The sequence below is a fragment of the Nelusetta ayraudi genome, unplaced genomic scaffold, assembly GCF_046127955.1.
Source record: "Nelusetta ayraudi isolate G7.1 ecotype Tasmania unplaced genomic scaffold, CSIRO-AGI_Nayr_v1 ptg000008l, whole genome shotgun sequence".
NCBI lineage: Eukaryota > Metazoa > Chordata > Actinopteri > Tetraodontiformes > Monacanthidae > Nelusetta > Nelusetta ayraudi.
Window position 1 is genome coordinate 1,377,766 of NW_027466058.1, and position 21,788 is coordinate 1,399,553.

The 21,788-nt window shown below is 41.5% G+C and overlaps 1 protein-coding gene across 1 annotated transcript in view; it reads left to right on the forward strand.

The window, feature by feature from the left end:
• The first annotated feature begins 1,512 nt into the window (after positions 1 to 1,512).
• The window catches only part of hpse2 (heparanase 2), a 41,849-nt gene continuing 21,573 nt past the window's right edge, over positions 1,513 to 21,788 (forward strand). The window contains exons 1-3 of the mRNA XM_076018564.1: positions 1,513 to 1,923; positions 3,833 to 3,987; positions 4,771 to 4,932. Coding sequence (XP_075874679.1) covers positions 1,643 to 1,923; positions 3,833 to 3,987; positions 4,771 to 4,932 — 598 coding nt within the window. The 5' untranslated portion in view covers positions 1,513 to 1,642. The remainder of the gene's footprint in view (positions 1,924 to 3,832; positions 3,988 to 4,770; positions 4,933 to 21,788) is intronic.

A 21,788-nucleotide genomic window follows, 5' to 3' on the forward strand; every position in this document is an offset into this window, starting at 1 on the left:
CAACAGCTCCATTATTATAGCTCTTCCCTGCAAGAGGTCATATAAAGCTGGTGTAGAATTTATAGCGCAACTACAGGGAATCCTGCAATCAATTACAAAGGCCATAAAAACAGGAACACTACCTCTGAAATGTTTCTTACACGATATTTTCTTAATATTTCAAAGAGTTAATGTTAGTTTTATTTTTTCATATGAAAAAAAAAAGCATTTTAAAAATGTGAATAAGACGCAAGGCATGAAAGGCTAGTTCAGAGAACTGGAGGCTAAACAAAGTTCAAGACGTTAACACGTTGGATAATTGTGATCTTTGAAGCATTCGCTCGCTCTATGGACCAAAGGACAGCAGGGATCACACCGTCCGGCCGCTATAGTTTCTTCTTACTTTCACACCACTCATATGCTAGTCAGCGGTGACCTTAAACGACCACCTCTTTCAACTCGGAACTCCTGAGGGGGCTGCGCCTGCAGAAACGAGGACAAAATGTTACGCAGCCATGCTCACCGGTGTCCCAGAAACTTCGGGAGGAGAAAAATGGCATGATATATAGTTCGTAGGTCAGTTTTATACGCCAGGGAATTTACAAAAAAAAAAAATTCTCAAAAAATAGTCCTGAATATCTTCTGCTGTATTCTCCAACTATCGTCAGTTATTACAAAAAATGTGCGTGCAATCTGTTGTTTGTCAAAACACAAGAGAATCCTCCGCATTACCGAGACACGTAAACTTCCCCGCTGACAAGCTGTTTTTTTTCGGGTGTTTTGAAGGAGGCCTTCTTTGTTCTCCGGCGCTGCGCATGCCAAAGATTTGCAGATTCCTCTTCAATTTTATGCTGGAAGTTTTGGATTTTTTTTTTCCTCTCCCCGTGCGCAGTCAGCACATTGGAAAGCTTTCCATTCGCCAGGATGAAAATAACAGTCACTTATCACTTGTCACTATTTCCAATCGCTCCACAAACATGTCGTGGACCTCGTTTAAAACACAGACATATTTCTCAATTTTCCTAAAACTATTTTCAACTTGTAAATGATAATCCCTAAACCCTAAAACATTTTGACAAGCTTAAATGCCTTCTCACTGAGTTCATCAGCAATGACTATTAGGAACAGCTTTAAGCCTGTTCACATCCTTGCTCAAAAAAAAAAAAAGAAAAAGAAAAAAAAAAAGAAAAAAAATTCGAATGTTTTGCGCTTTTTACGCACACTGGTGTTTATTTCAACATAAAACAGAGTAACCTCAATATCTGAACGACGTCGCCCTCCCGCTTTAACGTGAAACTACTTCAAGGCACATGCGTTGCAAGCGAGAAAAAGCAGTTTGCCCTCGTACCTCATGAGAACCTTGGAGGGGCGGCGCTGCCTCTTCTCCTCCTACCAGCGTCTGGCTCCAGCGACCACGAAGGCTGGGCAGAGGCGTGCGCTCTTGCGAACAGCTCCCACAAATACAGCAAGGGGCTGGGGGCAGAAGAGGGGTGAGAAAACTAGACAGGAAGACAGATCCAGATCGATCAGGTCGATGAAACCGACGTACAGCGACTCGACCAAACGACAAAGGGGCAGATTATCCTAATTGCTTCCCGTATTTTTCCTCATTTTTGAGCCTCTTTTACGCGCAAGGATCCTTCAGCTTCTGCAAGGCAGGAAGATGCCCAGATCCCCACCTTACCTTTCCCAGTGGTCCTCCTTGTGGTTCGCATCTCTGGCTACTTTGGTGGTGCACTCGGTGCTCTCTTACTCCTACTCATCTTCCTCCCCCTCCGCTTACCAAAGACCTGCAACCGCGGGGAAGCGGCCGGGCTTCATGGAGAGGACGCTGATTCTCCTGGATGTCAACACCCGCAGCCCGATCCGAGTCCTCAACGACAACTTCCTGTCTCTGCAGCTGGACCCCTCGATCATCAAAGATGGTTGGCTCGACTTTTTAAGGTACCGAGAGCTTCTTGTAACAATAAACTGCCTCGATATTCGATGGTTCCTTTATAAGCCACGTTGTGTTCATTTGTCATGGAAGGATTATACAGAAGGCGTCCTCCTGGCTTTGGTCACAGTCTGCTCCGTGGTGCGCGGCTGTCAGTCAGAGAGGCCAGTCCAAAACATTCAGATAATTTGATAAGTCAGACCAAAACTTTGGTAACTTCTGCGATGAAGTAGCTATACAAAACCCATGGAAACGTGTAAACTTATTTGTCATGGGCACTGTGCATAATAATTATTAATTTCACATATTACCCAAAGTCAACATTTTACTTAACTAAAATATAAACTAAAAATGAATCACATTTCACTTCAGCCTCAATAAACCTTTATCGTTTTGATAGCTACTTTAAAAAAACAACAACAAAACAAACAAACAGAATCAAATCCTCTGCACGTTGATAAATGTAACGTTTTACATCAGAACCATTAGATGCTGGTTAACGTGGATTTAGGGATTACAAGTTTACAACATGGTGCTACAGTCTTTTCCTACATGGCCGTGTTCTCCGTGAAATGGAGGACTCACAGTATCACTGCATGTCACTATTAGTAAGTCGTTAAAGTCAACTTTGAAATCACACCGTCCCGTTTGCACGAGAAATCTGTTGTGCCAAAGCACTGGGCAAAACACTAACAATAACACAAGCCACGATTTACCATCTAAAAGCCGTACAAATGATGTAGGCTATTGGTTCACATTTTGAGGCCTGTACCACATCGCCATTTTCCCCTATAGACACACTACAGTGCAACTAGCCAAATACAGTTGCGTTTTATTATTTCTACTGACAATATGCAGGGGCTGCAAATTTTTCACTCCTACCCGTTATCCACTTGAGCCTTAGTTTTACAACACTTTCTTTGGTGATTTAGACAGCGCAGTGTAAATAGACTGTGGCTCTCGCAGGACGGTCAGCCTTTCTTTCCTCCAGACTCCGGAATGAAACAATGGGCTGTATAATATTGTGCAACTCCTGCAGCCTTTCAGAAGCACACTGTCCAGGTAAAAAAAAGAAAAAGAAAAAGGAAGAAGCAGACTTACATTAAAATGTGACTGCTCATTCTCTGCTGTTTCTGTTCGGTAGTTACATTAAAATGACTTGTGCGTAATGGCTTCTAGTCGTCGTTTTTCTTTAATGTTTCACAATTTCACCAGCATGTCAAATCGCTCGACTGTCACTTTAGGGTTGTTTTTTTTTTTTTTTATCGTGTAAACCAAGGGCGACAGGCACGTGTGCAAAAATGACACACAAATAGAAAACATTTGTTGAAAAACATCCCTGCTCTCAACGTTCATTTCTTTGGCCGTTGTTTTTAAAAGTATGTTTTGCTCGTGTAAGACGCCCCTCCACACTCTCCACGCAAAAATAATATATACCGACATCATTATCGTGTAGGCCCGAATATTTTCGAACATATTTATGTATGCAAATAAAAATACACCTAATAGAAATGCTTCAGATTCGTTTACATTTTATTGAAATATTTCATGTACATGTACACCAGTGGTGACGGTGTCCGTGGATGCCTGGGTGTTTCCTCCCATCGTCCTTCAGGTCCGTGACGCAGCAGCAGCACCTTAACCGCATGACGAAGAGGCCACTCTCTATCTCCCTGCTTCTGACAGTCAAAGCTACAGCGCTTCAGCAGTTCAACTTGTGTGTGTGTGTGTGTGTGTGTGTGTGTGTGTGTGTGTGTGTGTGTGTGTGTGTGTGTGTGTGTGTGTGTGTGTGTGTGTGTGTGTGTTTACGGGCTTTGAATTAGTTCCCTTCTCCTCGTTCTCCTGCTAGACCGCTGTATCAGTTCTTTCACATTCAGCCTCACTTCCTGTTGCCACGCGCGTCCCGTATGTCCGCAGCTCCAAGCGCCTCGTGACCCTGGCGCGCGGCCTCTCACCCGCCTTCCTGCGGTTCGGCGGAAAGCGGACCGACTTCTTGCAGTTCAACAACCAGAAGAACCTCGCTAAGTTCCGCGGGCCCGGGCCGGACTACTATCTGAAAAACTACGAAGACGGTAATTGTCAAAGGGACGACGCGGACTTTCAGAATCACCAAAATAATTTATGTTTTGACGGATTAAAAACAAACAAACAAACAAAAAAACTGCGTAGGTGTTTCTAGCTAGCTGTTCCTATTTCGTGACCTGTGACGCAGTTTTTTTTTTTTAAAGCAATATTTGTTCAATTTGCTCGTTTTTTTTTTAATAAGCAAACAAACAAAAACAAAGTGCTGAGTCAGTTTCTCATAAAGTACGCTGTTAGCAGTCAATTCATTGTAGACATCTGGCCAAAATTTCGTATTAAAACGAACGTTTTCCTTCGTTAACGGTGGCTGCTAATCAGTCTTTTACCTGCCAGACTACCCATTTTGTCCCCGTTAAAATAGTTTGAAGTTTTACGAATAATTCGGCCTCTCTCTCTCACTAAACAGGAGCGCAGTACTTCAAAAACCTTTTGCATAATCATTAAAAGGTTATGGGAAACGTATTTGTAATTAGTCACTCAGCTCCAGCGATAAGACTAGCCCAGGAACGGAGCAGATCTATCGCCAGGGCATAAGACCCGATTGGATTTCGTATGTTTATTTTTATTTTTTATTATGTCACACACATTAATTACTTTTAGGTCATTGAATTACCATTTGACATCATTTCAAAAACAGTTACGTGTCAGGTGCCCCATGCTTTTGTTACTGACATTTGAGGAATCTTTTTGTTTTGTTTTTGATCATTGAGACACTATAACTGAGGCAACAGCAACATCAATTTTTTTTTTACTCCATTTATGCTGACTTTCAGATATAATACACAGTGACATTGCCCTGGACAAACAGAAGGGCTGCAGGTTAGCCAACCACCCGGACATAATGCTGGAGCTGCAGCGGGAGAAGGCCTCCTCCACACAGCCTGTCTTGCTGAAGGAGCAACTGTCCAACATCTACAGCAACATCACAATAACAGGTAGGAGATCACACACACAAAAACACGCTGGAGATGGCAGACTTTGGACATGGCCCCATTAGTCACGCTCTTAAATATATGCTCACATGCACTCAAACTGAGTTCAAAGCCAATAGAAATGATCAGCTTTCAGGATGACAAATGCAATTTGTATAATAGGAATGTGGAGAGCGGGGTTGAGCAGCAAAGGCGGGTAAAAAAGAAGAAGAAAAGGAACACTTTTACTGCTTGACTCAATCTGACTGCAATATACCCTAGAGTCTTGATTTTGGGTGGGCTCCGTTTTCTGTTTATTACTATGATGGACTTGGATGGAAATGAAGAACTGCACAAGATGAAAGCAAACAAGGGATTTGTCGTACATTTTTTTTTAAACTTGTCCATAAACTTTCCCCTTAGTTGTGAGTTTCTGTAAAAGAAGTCGGATTTGCTGCTTGATAAGATCAGTTAAAGTTCTTCTGAAGTGACACACAGCTGCAGATTTTAAATTCAAATGTATTTGTCTTGAGTTAAGATCCAAAACTTTCAAAGGAACACATCAGCGCTGCTGCCTTTTTGCCATATACGGGAAGTTATATAAGACCACAACGAATTTAACTGAACCTCTTTAACTCAAGAGTAGAGCACTGCACACTACAGCGGTAGTGCTTTTACAAACATACTGCTGACTTCCCTACTTGATACTCCGCAGCACCTTGATAAAATAGTGGGTTGAGAATGTTTTTGGATGGGCAGAAAGTTCATGTTTTTAAGTTCAGACCCTCTTCCTTAAAAAATATGCTTTTGCAGTGATGTATTTAGTTTGTGCGCGTGTGTGTGAGAGCGAGGGACAGAGAGAAAGAGTGATATATTTAATGCGTCTTATTATTTTTCAACTGAACCTATAATTATCACTGTCACTTTTTCACTTTGGAGCCGTGCTCGGTCCTGCACTATTTTCCGCTGGGTCTTCTGTGTTTTTAGAAGGTCTCACTCGCAGGAGTAACGCCATGCTCTTTGCGTTTTCGAAAGAATGATGAGGCGATCATTATCATGATGTATCAGCTACTTATTTTCAGACCGTCTCAAGTGCAACAGTCAAAACATTGCCTGAAAGCATCTATCAAACTAGGCAAATACATGGGAACCTGCACGTGCACACATTCTCCTCACATTCCTTCTGTAGTCGAGTAATGTCCCATGGTATTTTTAATTTTACATCTTAATGGTTTTATAGAAAATTAATTGATGTCTGCATTAGACTTGAAATGCATATCCGACTAACGATGATGTGTATTTTCTATTAAACAACATAACAGTAATTATGTCACAATATGTAAAGCAGCAAAGTGATATTTTTTTCCCAACATGGTTAGCTGGTCTGTCTATCTCCGTGTATTTATGATATAAAGCAACAGGAGAACGTAAATGTTACGTTTATCACGTGGCATCATGTTTTGGGAAGGGTACAGAATTTATCTTTACATCATGTCTGTCCTGCAGTTGGGCTCATAGCTGACGCTGGAGCTACGCTAGCTGTATTTGGGAAGGAATTGAACGCACAATATTGTTCACCCTTTGAGACGACAGTGCTAACTACTGCACCACCATGTTGCCCGCAATTTCACATATTATTTTGACTTGTCCTCGCCACACTAGGCATTAGGCAATGGCACCATTATTATTGCACATGCATTTCTTAATGTGTCTGTTTGTTCTCCCCTTTTCTTTGAACCCAATTAATTTACACTTTTTTTGCACACTGTTTTCACTGGCATGGTGATGATCTACTATTATGATTATGGTATGAGGTGCAGAAGTTTTAGTCCATTGTTTGTGTGCTGTAGTTCTTATCTAGTAGCTCGGGATAGGACCCAAAACTGTTTTTGTTTTCAATTGCTTTCACAGACACTCTGTTTTTTTCAGCGCAGAGACAAGCTTCAGGTCTGCCCATGGGAAATTTTCAATAAGTCTCCGCTGTTAAGTTTTAACAATAATTCACCTTGCAATTTTTCATGAGAAAATTGCTAACACGACGGAGCACTTTCTTCACTGAAAATGATCACTAACCGGAAGTGCAAACATTTACAATAGTGGGACCGTACTGTGTAGTCTCATTATGCACATGGCTGCCTTGCTGCATGAACTCAAATATGTGCAAAAACCTCTTATTTCTGTGTAGGTTGCTACTTTAAAGGCACTTGAGATGTGTTCAAATATGGTAACAATCACCAAGGGCTGTGTTTGTGATGGCAGGTGGTGTTTTAAGAACCTTTGACAGCTTTGCTTCATCCTTTCACACTCCTCACTGTCTGACCTTTGACACAGGCTTGTTAGAGCTATCAATAAAGGGGCCACTCTGAGCTAATGCACACATGCCTGTACACAAATTCCTCCAGCTCAAATAAGGTCAAAGTCACGAGCGCGCTGCGTTTCTACGACTCGTTCTGGGACCAGCCACCCAGTTTGCCACATTTTGTCATACTCTCTTTTGTGTTATATCTGAGCACAAGATACTTTTTGGTGTGCTTGCATCTCTAAGCCGCCCCAGGCTGATGCTTAAGAGCTCACATCCGGTGCATCTTTTATTTTACAAACAGAAGGCTACGCTTACTTTTCTTGCTCGCATCAGGTACAAAGTTAAGCTCAGGAAATGACAAATGAGGCTGGTTTTTGAACTGGATATGGCTTCCCCCCACATTGATCCCCCTTAAAAATGTCTTGCTGTATAAAATCCCTTTTGACATATCATGTGTTTATGACTCCAAGGATAAAAACTTGTCGGTTTTGGGTATCTCAGCGTATATATTTTATGGATGTGAGTCTGTTTTCCTTAATGTTCTACAAAAGGAAGTTATTTTTTTTTTAATGAGAATTGTCTAATCTTAATGAATGGGATCAAGGCATTTAATTATTTAGTCTGTTAACCTGTATTTTTGTTAAATCGCAAGCAAAATACATTGCATTTGCAACACTCGTTTTACCCTTTTGGAATACATGGAAGGGAAGACATTGTTTTAAAGCTGGCTTCATGTTCAGGCAGATGGCATGCAGCCTGATGTCATTATTTGGACTTACCTCTCTCCTTGTTACTAGTCTGATCTCATGTGTGAAGTATCAAGTGGCACACATGTTTACAGTGTCTAATCAGTTGTTAGATTTAGGTAAAAAAAAATGCCTTGTGTACGCCAGACACTTATACCTGAGTCCCTCTCTTTGAAGTGCAGCAGTGTCAGCCAGAAACCCAACGGAGAAATCTGTAGGGCTGCACAGAAAGGAAACATTAGAACAATAATAGAGATGCATTTGAAGAAATCCTAATCCGGCCCTGCTTTTACAAATTCAACAAATGAGTGCATGAGAGCAAAGGTATTATTTTCATCTCGACGCAGCTGCACAAAGTGCAAAGAGTACAGTTGCGCACATTGCTTTCATTTTCTACCAGGGTGTCTTGCCAAAGTTTAATGGTATTAAAGGTTGACCCTTGACATGCTGACCGGCATAATTCATTTTTCCAGCATTGTCAGGCACCTCCAGCTTGAATGATGTCTGCGTTTTACGTGCAATGCGTATGTGTCTATGGAAAGCACATTGAACCACAGAAGTGAAAAACTGAAAGACTGGAGGTGGACGCCCTCTTAGAACAGCATGTAATGACTGATGCTTTGCTGAAGTCTAGAGCTTCCATTATTCTTGATTACCTCTTCCCTAAATCTGTTTTGACAGAACCATAATTAAATGACTCGTTAAAAAACAAGACAAAAAAAAAAACAGCGTTCATACCAAATTTACCATTGTACTGAAAGCAGAAAGGGTTGCGTAGCAATTAAGTAGCAGCTAACATATTTAACATAATAGGACATTAACATGTCAAGTCCTGTTGTTTGCTGTATTACTTTTGCTGGGTATGTCAACAACTGTCACAGTTGGACCACAGCAGTCTCACTCCGCTCACTGAAAGCAACACGTAGACTTCATATTTATTACAGTACATTGGCTGCAATATTTTAATTTGGGTAAATTGTCACAACAGTATATAGTGATGGTACTCTAATTCGATAAGAGAAATTCGCTTTACTGAATTGCATTGCACTGGGTTTGCGCAGATATTTAAAACATATCTATAGATGACCAATAGGAGCAGACACAGAGTGGGTAATTTACTAACCATCTGTGGATAGACTGAGAAAAAAAAGTCATTGAAATAAACTGCCACAGATGTCTATTGAACGGCCTCTAATTCTAACTTTGCTTTAAATCATTTGCAAATCAAAACATTCGCTGTTGCGACAGTGGGAAATGTACTCGACCCTCACTGTTAGTTTTTCTAGACATCTCTCAGCCTTTAAGCTGCCTTTCCCCTAATTGACCCTTTTTGGTTAGGAGCAAATATCTGCTTTTTGTTATGGCTTTGTTTAAAAGTTCCCACTAAATGCAAGAGTTTTGACTTCTAGGTTAGGCATTCAGTGTTGTAGTTGCTTTTAACAGATTTATAATAATTCAGTCTTCAGTGCCTCATGTTGTAACAGTGTTGTGCAGCTGGCAATGGGATGACTGGAGAATCTCTTTGAGTATTGGTAATGATGTTATTAGACGTGTGCAGTAAAGGTTAATAGTCACATGTTAAAAGTTGTGAGTCTTTCATTTAGATGGCCCCCAACTATCAACCTTGAAAGATTTGGGTTAATATCAGCATGCGAAGACCTGAAACACAAACTTTAAAAGCTCACTAGGTCAGCGTGTGTTTTTTCTGTCTCAGTATTTTCTACATTGTCAGATGAAGTAGCCTTTGGAGCTGACATCTAAATTGCCCCCCCCCCACTGATACAATTTTACAACCATATAAATGATCAAGTATCCCTTTTCGTTATTTGCTAAGCTTGCTGAAGTGATCCTTTGGCCAACTTGATGCCAACAAACCACACGACTGTATTGAAACTGGAGATGCCGTGAAAATCTCAAGTACCTCTGCCTTAAACCAGGGACAGCAATTAAGCAAAATGGCATGCGGTTGGAAAAACAACAAAATCTGTCTGGGGCGAGTAGCCATTAAGCAAAACTTGCCTGGCTGCTACTTTGCAATTCCAGCTTGAGCAAAGTAGAGTCAGATTCTCCCACTTTCCATCACCCTTCAGTTTAGGGATTACCACTGTGTCTCATCTGGACACATATGATGATCCACATATGCGATTTGGCATAGACCCCCTCCCCCCTCCCCCCCTCTCTCTCTTTTCTGCCGGATGCCTTTCCCGAAGAAACCCTCCCTGAGTTATCTGGGCTTCTGACCAGCAATTAGGAATGCATAGGCTCATGTCAGATGGGTTCACGTCTAAGGACAAGCTGAAAGCACAGCCTATGCTATGAACTTACCAAACATATATTGTGGCTTACCAAGTAATGTGTAAAAGAGAGAGAGAAAAAAAAATATATATATATATATATATTTAATATGTTTTCAAAATGTTGTTCTTTGTGCATGCCAATTGTAAAAACCTCTTGTTTGGAGAACATTTATTATTAGATTATGTTCATGCACCAGCCACACAGAATGTATTGCATTTAAAATTGTATTGTTCCAGTCTTACATAAGGCCTTTAGAAATGAGAGCTATGACAAAGTGCCAAGTTATATTGTATTGAACGTGCAAGTCCAAACTTATCATAACTAATTTTTTTCCAGCCTACCTGTCTATTTACAATCATTAGCAGTGATGAAAGCGAAGCTAAAACAAACTCATCTGCCGTAATCCCTGTTTTCCTTTTTTGCAGTCTTTCCACATAGCCTCTGCAGATCCACAAGTGTCTGATTTTCGTTAATCAAAAGAATCCCCAAAGTGTTTAAATCCCTGATGGACATGACATATAATTCCATGTGTTTGCAATATGCCCTGAGACAAGTGCCAGCAACCTGCAAACCAATGTCATTTTAATAGCCTGATGCATGGGAAATGTTTGAAAGCAGCCCTTCCTCCTCTGTGATTGTTTGGCTTGACACCCTCGCTCCACATTTCCCCCCTCTGAACTCCAGAAAACATACGTTTTGTGTCATATTTCAAATCGTGGTACACTGCTCTTGACTGCTCTTCTCATGTCAGTGAGAGAGAGGGACAGGAATGACTGCTTCTCTTGCCTCTGTGTGTGTGTGTGTGTGTGTGTGTGTGTGTGTGTGTGTGTGTGTGTGTGTGTGTGTGTGTGTGTGTGTGTGTGTGTGTGTGTGTGTGTGTGTGTGTGTGTGTGTGCGCACGTGGATGTGTGCGGGCATATGGGCTTTCCTGTCTGCGTGTTTTAGCTTTGTGTTGGTCCAGATGAAGTTGTTCTCCCGCAGGGAACATGCCTCCTTCATTACAAGCTAGACACATTTTATTTGCCTAAATTGACTCTCAGGCTCTCATCCCTTGTTTATGGAATTGCCGTGTAATTCTGTGTGCAGATGCATGTTTGCCCTGGACGCATGTGCGTTGCGAAAGTTTGCAAGAACAATAGAGGGGGAGATTGACGATGGCAGGGTATGACAGGTGATTTATGTGACTGCTTTTATGAAAAGAATTCTTCTACAAACTAATGTTGCCATGACTAGTTACATTCAAGTGAAACGTAACTAAAGACACGTCGTCGTCTTTGGAAGGCTTTCTGTTTTGGAGCTTGATTCGACCAGTCCAGATGACTAATGACCACCTCTGCCAAGTGCAGCCTTGTCTTTGCACAAGTCCACTTCCAAACTATGCTGGTAGCTCCCAATTAACAACACCAACTCCACCACAGTGTTGAGCTATTAATCGCTTCCTACAAGTTGATCACTTTGTGATACAATTCTTTTTCTTTACAGCTTTTTTTTTTATTTTATGTAAGATTGCTACATTCTTGCTTAATGACATCTAAGCATGCCAAGAGCTTACATTTTGAATCACTGCACAGGCCAGATGATCGCAAGGTTGAAACGTTGTCAACAATTGAGCTCTAGTTTGACACTTTTGTGGAACTGTTTTGGCTTTTGTAGAGAAATTGTTGCAGGCACTGCCACAGTGGAAGGAAAAAATGCGGAGGGAACCACATATCCACTATCTCCTCTGTTATGTAGAAATGAAAGGAAAAACGTGGTCACTGTATGAAAGATTTCAGCCAAGATACATGGCTGAAATGCCGGCCGGCCACCAGTGAGTCATTGAAGACAAACACCACAAGATCACTGATTGACATGTTTGAAAGCATAACCAAGAATGCCACCAAACCATTGCTCAGGCAATGACTGAGCTCATTTGTCAACATCTCTCATCATCTCTCAGCACAGTTACCAAGCCAGTTAGCAGCCAGGGTCCTAATAATTGCTACTACAGCATTATAACCAGGTTTCTGTGCTGGAGCGACATTAATAAATCAAGTGTTCCAACACCTGCCATTCAGTCTGTCCATATCACAGATGGTCATTTTGCCAGATCATTCAGGCTTAGCTGTCAGTGGCCTAGCAGTGGAGCCCAAACAGATCTTACCATTGATTTTGAATCTATCTCCTCTCATTTTGCTGTGTTTGTTTGCCCTTTACAGCTGGTGCATCAGAGTGCCATGCAAAACAGGAAATGCCCAACACACTGTGTTTCATTCTGCACATGATTTGATCACGATTTGCTTTTCCGTCCTCTCCCGCCAGACTGGCTGTAATACCACCATCGTTCAACCTTGCCTTTAAACTCCGCCGTTGCACAAGAATTTGGCACGAGGATATTCTGGCCACTTGTGACTTGTCTTTCAATTTTTTTATTTTTTTTCATGGAGCGCATGTGTTTGGTTGGATTTTGCTGGGCCTTGTCAGGAGCTATCTATCATTCCAGTGTCCCGCTGAGTTGCACATTCATAGCCCAGCACACGGCCCTTAAAAATGAGGGGGAGGAAAGGGGGCGGGGTAAAGCGAAAGGGTGAACACATTTGGAGATTTAGCTCAGTTTAAAGGTGAATAAAATTATTTTTGTATTGTACCTGTACAATGATCTTGTTCCTTTTCACGATTATTTTTCCTCAGCCGACACCTGCGGTCTGAAACGGCCTCCACGGTTGGGGCAAACCCGTAAAAGCACGGGGTTCAGCAGTTTCACACCAATTAAGAGAAAACTTGCACTGTGAGTTAAATTGCTCAATTTGGTCAATAAGCAGGAAAAGCAGCCCAAAAAAGAAACATAAGTAGTGAGTATCAAAGGAAAATGCTTGTTTGTCAGGTCATGAAGCATCTCATCTTATTTGTAGTTAAACAACCTTTTTTTTTTAAAAAAAAAACAAAAAACAATAAAATATATATATAAATATATATTCATATATGAATAACAAAAATGTTTTTGGTAAGCTTCATATTGTCCCCCACATTAAACTGACAGAGAGGAGAAGACCATAATTGAGAAAACATGTCCCTCCTTGTCAAGGAAGAGACGAAAGCTGTGCCAGAGGCCTCACTCCCAGCTGTGACTGACCTCTCGCCCTCAGATGAAACAGGAACATGTACCAGCCCCAGAGGGCTGCGTGAAGAAGCAACTTCTTAATTATTCTCTGCAACATAGAGGTTTAGAAGAGCCCTGAAAAAGCCACGTGTTACTTGTTAGTATAAAAGAAAGTCCAAAAAGTTAATACTTTTGAGCGCAAAGTGCTTTGGTAACATTTTTCAGTTGTCTTTCTCGCTCTCTCTCTCTCTCTCTCTCTCAAACGGCGCTTTTTCCGGAATGCACCTGGTCTTCGACCAGGAAAAGCTTCTTTGCAGCAGCTTATTTTGAAAAGCACTGTAAGACGCGTTGTGTTTTCTAAATTCACGAAGACAATGACATATCTTTCTTGGAGCGGAGCGGCCGTGAGCTCCACAGCTGCCAAGGTCAGCGTTGTTTGTTTGTGTGTTTGTTGTTGGTTCACTGTTTGCCACACAAGTCGTTGGCTGTAGCACGCGCCAAACTACGTGCAACCTGCGCTGTTAAGCGGACGACACGCTCTTGCCTTGATTATATTGGAGTTTCTTTTTGATCTCTCAACCCTACGGGGTGTCCAGCTACCTTCCTAAACAATGAGTCATCGCAGACTTTGTCAAACAGCAAACAAAGCTACAGTCCTAACAACATAACCCAGAGTACGAGAAACAGCCCAGCGGTCTCCTGGAAAGTTTTTTGGATTGTGTTTGTTGTCAAAGATCCTAATTACTGGATAGCTTTAGGCCTCGGTGGATGACTGCGTGACATCTTGTTTACCTTTTGTAGACTTTAGTCAGGGGAACCGTTGTGTATCGGTTATCGGTGTATCTTTAAGAGAAAAAGTTTTTAAGTTTTAAACACACGTGGCGTGCAGTCTGCGCTCGGTTGTTGTCGAGCGGTAGCCGGCTATGACTAAGAACCGACATCGCTCAGTGGTTTGTCTTCGTCCTGTGATCAGTGCCCTCTGAAAACGTTAATGGCTCATTAGTGGGGAAATGTGAGCTTGATGTCAGCCATGTGTTTTCTTTCCCAAGTGCTAAAGTTTATCTTTGTTTTTTCCGTTTTCTTAAAGAGTCAAAATATGTGGAGCATTTATTATGCGCTGTTGAGATGTATGCACACAAAATAACAAACTACAGAACAGTTTTATTTTGGACGCATTTTGTATTTTTCTCTGAAGCTGCTATGAACTTGAGGGAACCATTGACCGTTGCACAATTACGTGTTATTGAATGAATTTCCGTGATTGCACAAGTGTCCAGTGCAATTCTCTGCTGTCAGGGAACTGGACCGCGGACAGAAAAGTGAAATTGAATTTTCACTGGTACTTTCCTCGGGCCTGCATTCCTCTAGGGAGTATACAGGACCAGTGGCAGTGGCCCAGGCAAGAGGAGGGCAATTTAACCTTCTCCTGAGGTTTAAAACCTCTGTTGTGAATGGCAGGAGTCAACACCTCTAACCAGGAGCAGATGTTTGGCTTCCTCACTTGGCCTTCTCCTTTTCATGGCAATGTAGAAAACTCAGGTTCTGATCCTGCCTGCATGCCATACTCAAAGTGGCCTGGTTCTACATCAGTTGTTCTCGTCGTTTGGGATTCCTTTTGTTAAAGTCCAGAGATTACGTGGGAACAGAGGCAGCCTCTGGGCATGTCTTGTCCTTTCGTCCAATAGGGACGCTCTTACAGACCACCTAAACCCCCCTTTTTCATGCCTTTTCATGAGATACACTTTTTTGTTGGTTTTCTTTTAAACTATATTACATGGATATAAATAAAAGAGATTTTTCTTATTCTTGTGACAAAGAACGTGGCAAGAGCCAAACATTTTTTTAATGAATTAATTTATTTTGTTTTCTTCTAGTAAGACCTGTATTCATTATTGATTCATGTATGGTTGGAATACATGTGACTTGTCAATGAACCCTTCTTCTTTTCTGTTTTTTTTTTAACTCTGGGCAGGATTTGCAAGTACAACTGTTTTATTAAATCAAATACAGTTCTGCTTTGTGGTGTTTCGTCTGTACATAATGATATCTTTGCCAAAACATAATTTTGTTGCGCAAATCCAAAGAATGCGGTCTGAGCTTTCAATGTGTTTCAGGTAAAACCCTCTGCAGGAGGCTGTAGAAAGGGTTTGGTGGCTCGGGGAGAAATTTGTTCAGGTTAACGCTTTGAAACATTCTCTTTCTCTTTCCAAAAACATCTGTCTGGGAAATCTATCACGGTGAGAGCAGTGCCAGGTTTATTACAAGGAACGGCTCCAAAAACTCTAATGGGACGTAAAAACTATGGGAAGGAACTGTTTCTCTTGCGGAACAGGTGCCCCCTGTTGTGTTTGTCCTACAACGGCCAGGAGGCGCACATTTTTTTTTCCATTTCTCTCTTTCTCTAGCTGTTGCAAACGTTTTTCACATGTGAATGCATCTGAAAAATCTAAATTTAAATCATACCATTTTACTTGTTAGGGGACTGTGCATTGCTGTAGGTTTTTTTTTTTCCAGAACACGGTTTTTCAATTTTAGATATTATCACTCTAATAATGAAATTATATTAAATTTCAAAAAGCTGTAAAAATACATAATAGATCATTTTAATTGTTGTTGTACTTTTATGACAATATCAAATTAGGTTAATTTGACATCATTATGTTATTAATTCTGCAATAATGTAAATCGATTATTTGATAACGTGGCCATGCTCATATAACCTCCCGTTTAGCTCAAAGATTAGTAATGTGTGTGGATATAGTTTGGGAGTGTAAGATGATTGCGGTGATTATGGTGATTATTCTCGCTGTGGAAGGGAGTCTGGAATATTGTGTGTTTTCTTTGCTGCCCAGCTTGGGATCTGGTCTTCATAACCCTCATCCATCACATGGTCAAGGATCAAAAAATAACCACACACAGTTGGGAATGTAGCAGATGTCCTAAATGTCCTGGTTTAGAATATGATGAATTCCGTATTGTTAAAACATTTATTTCACATTTAGCCTTTGCAGGTGTTTGACGGGAAAAAGCTGCAGATGTAGCTTTAAGTCCAAATGCTTTGATGGTTAAGAGGCAGTAAAGCCCTGGGCTACCCTCCCGCTTGTTTCCCTTTACCTGCCTGCAGGAGCCTTGTTGCTCCTAAACTACCAAGCAATCAAGGTGAAATTACAGCATCTGCAAAGGTGTGTAACAAAATGACTAAGGTTAAAGGTAGAAGCTTTACAAGTGGCCTCTTTGGAGGTGACAGGCTTATTAATCTCTGCTTTTAAAAAGGTCAGCTTTGGCTCTCAGAATCATTATTTTAAATGGTGGCGCTAATGTTTGCCTCAGCGATCAAATTCTTCATAGAAACCTAGTGTTTGCTGGACACTTAGTTGTCAACTTCAGAAGAAAATGTTTTGACTTCCACATAACATAGCGTTCCTTTTTTGCTGGATTTTGCAAAAGGGCTCTTTAAGTGCCCATAAAGTCAAAACATTTTTTCTTAAATGGAAGTGACACTAGAAGCCGCATCGCAGAGGGCAACAACTCTCGTGTTAAATAGAAACCAACTGTCGTTTTCTGGCAGGAATCTTCTTTTCTCCAAGTTCAACACTTGCTGTTGAACCCTGGTGTGCTGCAAGCTAGCAAAATGCAAGGCTATGACATATCCAGCAGGGAAAGAGATTTTTGTTCTTGCCTTGCCTTTTTTGTTAGTTGGCTGTAAAACACAACTGGGATGTTGTCATAGCTGAAGTGTGAGATAACACTGTAATATACACAGATGATTCAACATTATTAGCGTGAAATCCCCAGCTATTTGACAAGACCCATTTTGAAGTGGATATTTCCCTTATCTTCCAAAGCTTCTTGTTTATGTTCACAGGGCATGTTAGTCATAATGAGACGTTTTTTACACACTATTTTCTTTAGTGGAAATTTTAGTGCCTATATAACACAAAAGTCCACATCCACCAGTTCATCATTTTCATTCCAGCATTGATGTTCTGCCTTTTTCTATTAGTATAGCATCAAACTTGGTCCCCATAATTAGTAAACAAGTCATTTCTCTACACAACTGCGAACAAAACCTTTTCCGTTCTTGGCTTGTAATCTTCACTTACACAAGCTTGTTTACATTTGTCTGTCCACTGCCTTCCAGCTCAGCAGTCACTCAAAAAAGCAACACTGAGCGACCCATCGTCAACGATCTGATGTCTGAATTTTTTATAAATTGTTTTCAGGATGATGTTATTCTTCAGTATGATATAAACTGGCAAACAGCTTGTCAGTTTCTATTGACAGAGCGATTCATAAACTTTCCCCTAATCTTTCCCCTGTGTTTGGTTACGGGTTGTAGGTAGCTCCGCAACGCAAACAAGGCAAAGAGATGTGACAGTGTTTCTTTTACGGGAAACAAACACATCCACACTTCTTTTCTTAGTAGCTGCACGTGGTGGCGTCATTACCAGTGATAAAAGCATACTTTTTCCATTAGAAGATAATAGACACCATCCATTGCCAAACACATGCGAAAAACCCCTTCAAAAAATTTCATCACGTCCTAAAAAAACTTGTAAAGGACCTTTTACGACTGTTTGCTCCACCTTTCTCTCTTTGAATGGTGGATTCGCCGGCGTGAGCGCCTCGTGCACAAAAATCATCAGAGAGTCTATGTGCATTATATGGCCGACAGCATGTGTTCACATAATTTAGTCATCCACTCCATCTGCTCTCTGTGCATGTCCATATCCCGACTGCACTAGGCAGCAGAGGCCCACACACACAACCCCATTGACAGCACATTTAGAGATTGAGGTCATCTCTGTCACACTGGGTTGTTTCCACAAGTGCACTCCTGCACACACACACACACACACACACACACACACACACACACACACACACACACACACACACACACACACGTTAGTTCTTCCCTATTGACACAATTGAAAACAGGTGCCCACCACATATATTGCATTCTTCCAAAATACAGAAGTGGTCTGACCTGAATGGTGTAGGCTATAGGAAAGAAGAGTCCAAGTTGAGATGTATGTATAAACACAAAGTCAAATTCATTCAGTGCAACGTTCCGGTAGAGGTATTCGCACCATATTGGAACCACATTTCTTTGACTTCAGAACTCTGAAAGTGTCAGGGTGTTATTGGGAACCACCATATGTATTTATTAATAGCATCAGTTGCACTAATGACGGTCTGACTTTGGCCAAATTAAATGAAATAATCACCAAGGCAGTGGGAAGTGTTCGTAAGCCTTTGACTATCCCTTTAAATCACTGCAACCTGAACGCATCAGTCGGGAGATGACCTCACTTTTGCCAGTGTCTATCCGCAGCCACAGGAACCGGTTAGTGGAGGAGTGGGTCCAATGAGAAACAGAAGGCATAGAGTTGTAGCCGAATAGGTGGAGCTGTAGCGGAGGAAGACGTGGAGTCATTATGGAGGAACTGGGCACGTGCCGTTCATGGGTGTCCGAGAAGTTTGAACGTTTTTATTCCCGCATCATCCACAGCGGTTATCCGCACGTCCCCGAGTGCGAGCGGAGAGCATGAAGAACCGGTATTGAATGACTTTTCATCAACAACTGTCTTCATGTTAGGAACAGTTTGGCAAATGTAGTGTTCATCCGACTGCTCAAGAGTAGCTGTCTTCGCCATACATTCTCCGCTTGGGTATTTTTTTCCTTTCTTGTGCGAGGGTCTCCCTGCACATTCATGCAAAGATAGACTGACTTGTTACAGCTGACAGAAAATGAAAAACCCTTCTGTTCCTCCATGTGCGCGTACTTTGATGTTTTTACTTAAAGCGACCGCAGTACAAAAGAAACCGTGTGAATTGTCCCGTTTACAACCGGTCCGGACACAATCCAAAAGGGCTCTGAAATCTTCACTTGAAATTTTCAGATATGGAAAAACACACTGAATCCATAAACAGGAAAAAAGACTCCGAATTAATTCCTCTAAACAGCCTTCTCCCCTGTTTGCACATGTCTCTCGAGGGTTCGCTTTTGATTTGGCTTGTAAAGCAAGCCAGATTTGCGCTGGTGTGCGTGTATGTTTGTGTGTGCGTGCGCGCTCGCGCACGTGCATATGAGCATCGGTATGAGTGTGTACATACTTGACTAAGTTTGATCGAACTAAACATTTAAACTGACATTTGCTGTGGCAGTAGGCTGTGTTTGGGTGCGAGTTACAATATTACTTTGTAAAGTGAAACCAGAGACAGACAATAAAGTGTCAGCTGTATTTCTTTGTTTTCCTCCCAAATTGTGAGCAAGATCCAATTTCAAACGGTTCATCACGCCAAAGGCAATCATCCCACCCTGATCCTTGAGAATCATCTGCCTGTAATGGAGGTTATGCTACTTCATCAAAAAATGTTAGTAATCAATTTTAGGGACAGCCTGTGCTCTCAAAAAAAAACCTGGTCAAAATTGCCTTCATTAGGACGGTGGGAAATAGCCTTCCTCTTGGTTAGAGCATTTCTAAAGTTTGGAAGCATTTAGCTTCAAATTATATGTCTTATATTGAAGTGCACTTTAGCCTTTTGTTTGTTTTTTGTAAAGTAACAAAGTATAATCTTTAACACCAATAACACCACTGGGTAGCCTTGAATGAGTTTCGTCTTGCTTATGACTTCTAAGTGCTGTGAAGTCAAAGCTTCATTTCTATGCAAGTTATATTCTACTGGATACCAAGTCAGTCTTTTGCCCAATATAAGTGATGTGTATCCTGCAGAATAATAGTTCAGTTCCACATTTCCCAGTAAATAAAGGTCCCTTAACTAAATAATTTCTAACTAATATAAGCAGTAACGATAACTTTGCCTCCTGTCACGCTCCCATTTAGTCACATCTTAACCTGAATACTTTAATGAGGCAAAGCTACAGAACCTACAAAATAAAATAAAAAAACGACCAAACCTCGAATCAGTGAACTGCTCACTTTCAGGTGTTGCACAACTACAGCAAAAATACCAGGAAAGTGCTTAAAGTAACTCAGACCAAAAAAAAAACAACCGTTCAACTACACAAACGATTTTCCAGCAGCAACAATTTACTACAATTTATGGACAATCTGGCCATTTTGCTGCTATTTTCCTTCTGCCCTCCGGTTTTGAGCCTTACCCTGAAAAGACAAGGATCGCTATTACAATTAAGCTGTATTGCTAGAGAGCCAGTGTGCCGAAAGTCTCTGACAACGAAAAACGATGGTGTCCGTGTCATGCTCGCATCAAAACGTTCTGCCCTTCTCAAAATGATGCCAAAAGATGGAAAACTGCTTCTTCAGTTGCCCTGACTTGACAGACAGTTTCTGTTGCTGAGTTTCCATATGCTATTGATGAGCTTACATGTGCATACTTTGGGTAGCGGTCTTTGATCTTCAGTTCAACAGCCATGGAGCATGTAACGTATTCAGCAGTGCTTTAATGTCCACTTAGCTTGTTCTCTTCCTCTCTCTGGCTGGTTCCAAAAAAAAATTTCTTGGATCTTTAACTTGGATTTGCTGCCGTCATCCACGTTTTTTTGGCCATCTGTTTATATGTACTGAAAAAAAAGAATTCACCTGTGTGAACTTAGGAAACTTCTGCTCACTTAAACACAATTAAACTAACACTGACAGGAAATGAAGTGGGGCTAGTGTTAATGCAGTTGAAAACAAAATCCTAATTATAATGTTACACCTTACAAAGCATTTTTACCAGTGCACAGATTACTGTAGAGATGTTGGCCTTATATCTGATTATTCCAGGGACACATTCAAGTGGAACACTGGCTGGGTGCAGCATGAGCAAAGCTCAGCCAGCTGATTGTAATGTTCCGGAAAAGTCAAATAAAGTTGCGTCGTGCGAAGCAGGACGAGCGTGTTCATAGTAACTTGAAGGGTAGGGCCGAGCTGAACAGCAACAGTTTGCATTTTTGAAGTCAGAGCATAAAGCAGTGACACATTACCGAAGCCTGAGCATGTTAGCAGTTAGCAGCATTTCCACGGCTGCACGGCCGGCCGTGCTAGGAGTTATCTGATCTGTGCACTTCACATTGGCAGACACCCGATTGACAGATAAAAACGGACCCGGTCCTGACACTATTCTAAATACGCATGCATTCTTTTTTGCCTGCAACACATCTGCGCGCTACTTGAAGGGGAAGAAATTGTAATTGGGTCACTTGGACCGGGTTCCGTAAATTCTGCCTTTGATTCTGGGGTTTAACGACGCATGCTCATCTCGAAACAGATGGATCCGACGGGAATCCCACGGTTAATGCAACGGCACGATGATGAATTGTATGATGATGCCAGGGGCTTTCGGGTTACGCGGCCGCTCGGTCCATATTTCAGCGTTTGAGAAAAGGCGGCGGGGCTGCAGAAATGAGGCATAGCACCGTCTGATGCCGCCGGCCCCTGTGCTTCACAGGACCGGCTCCTCTTTGACAAAATCCAGACCCTGCTCT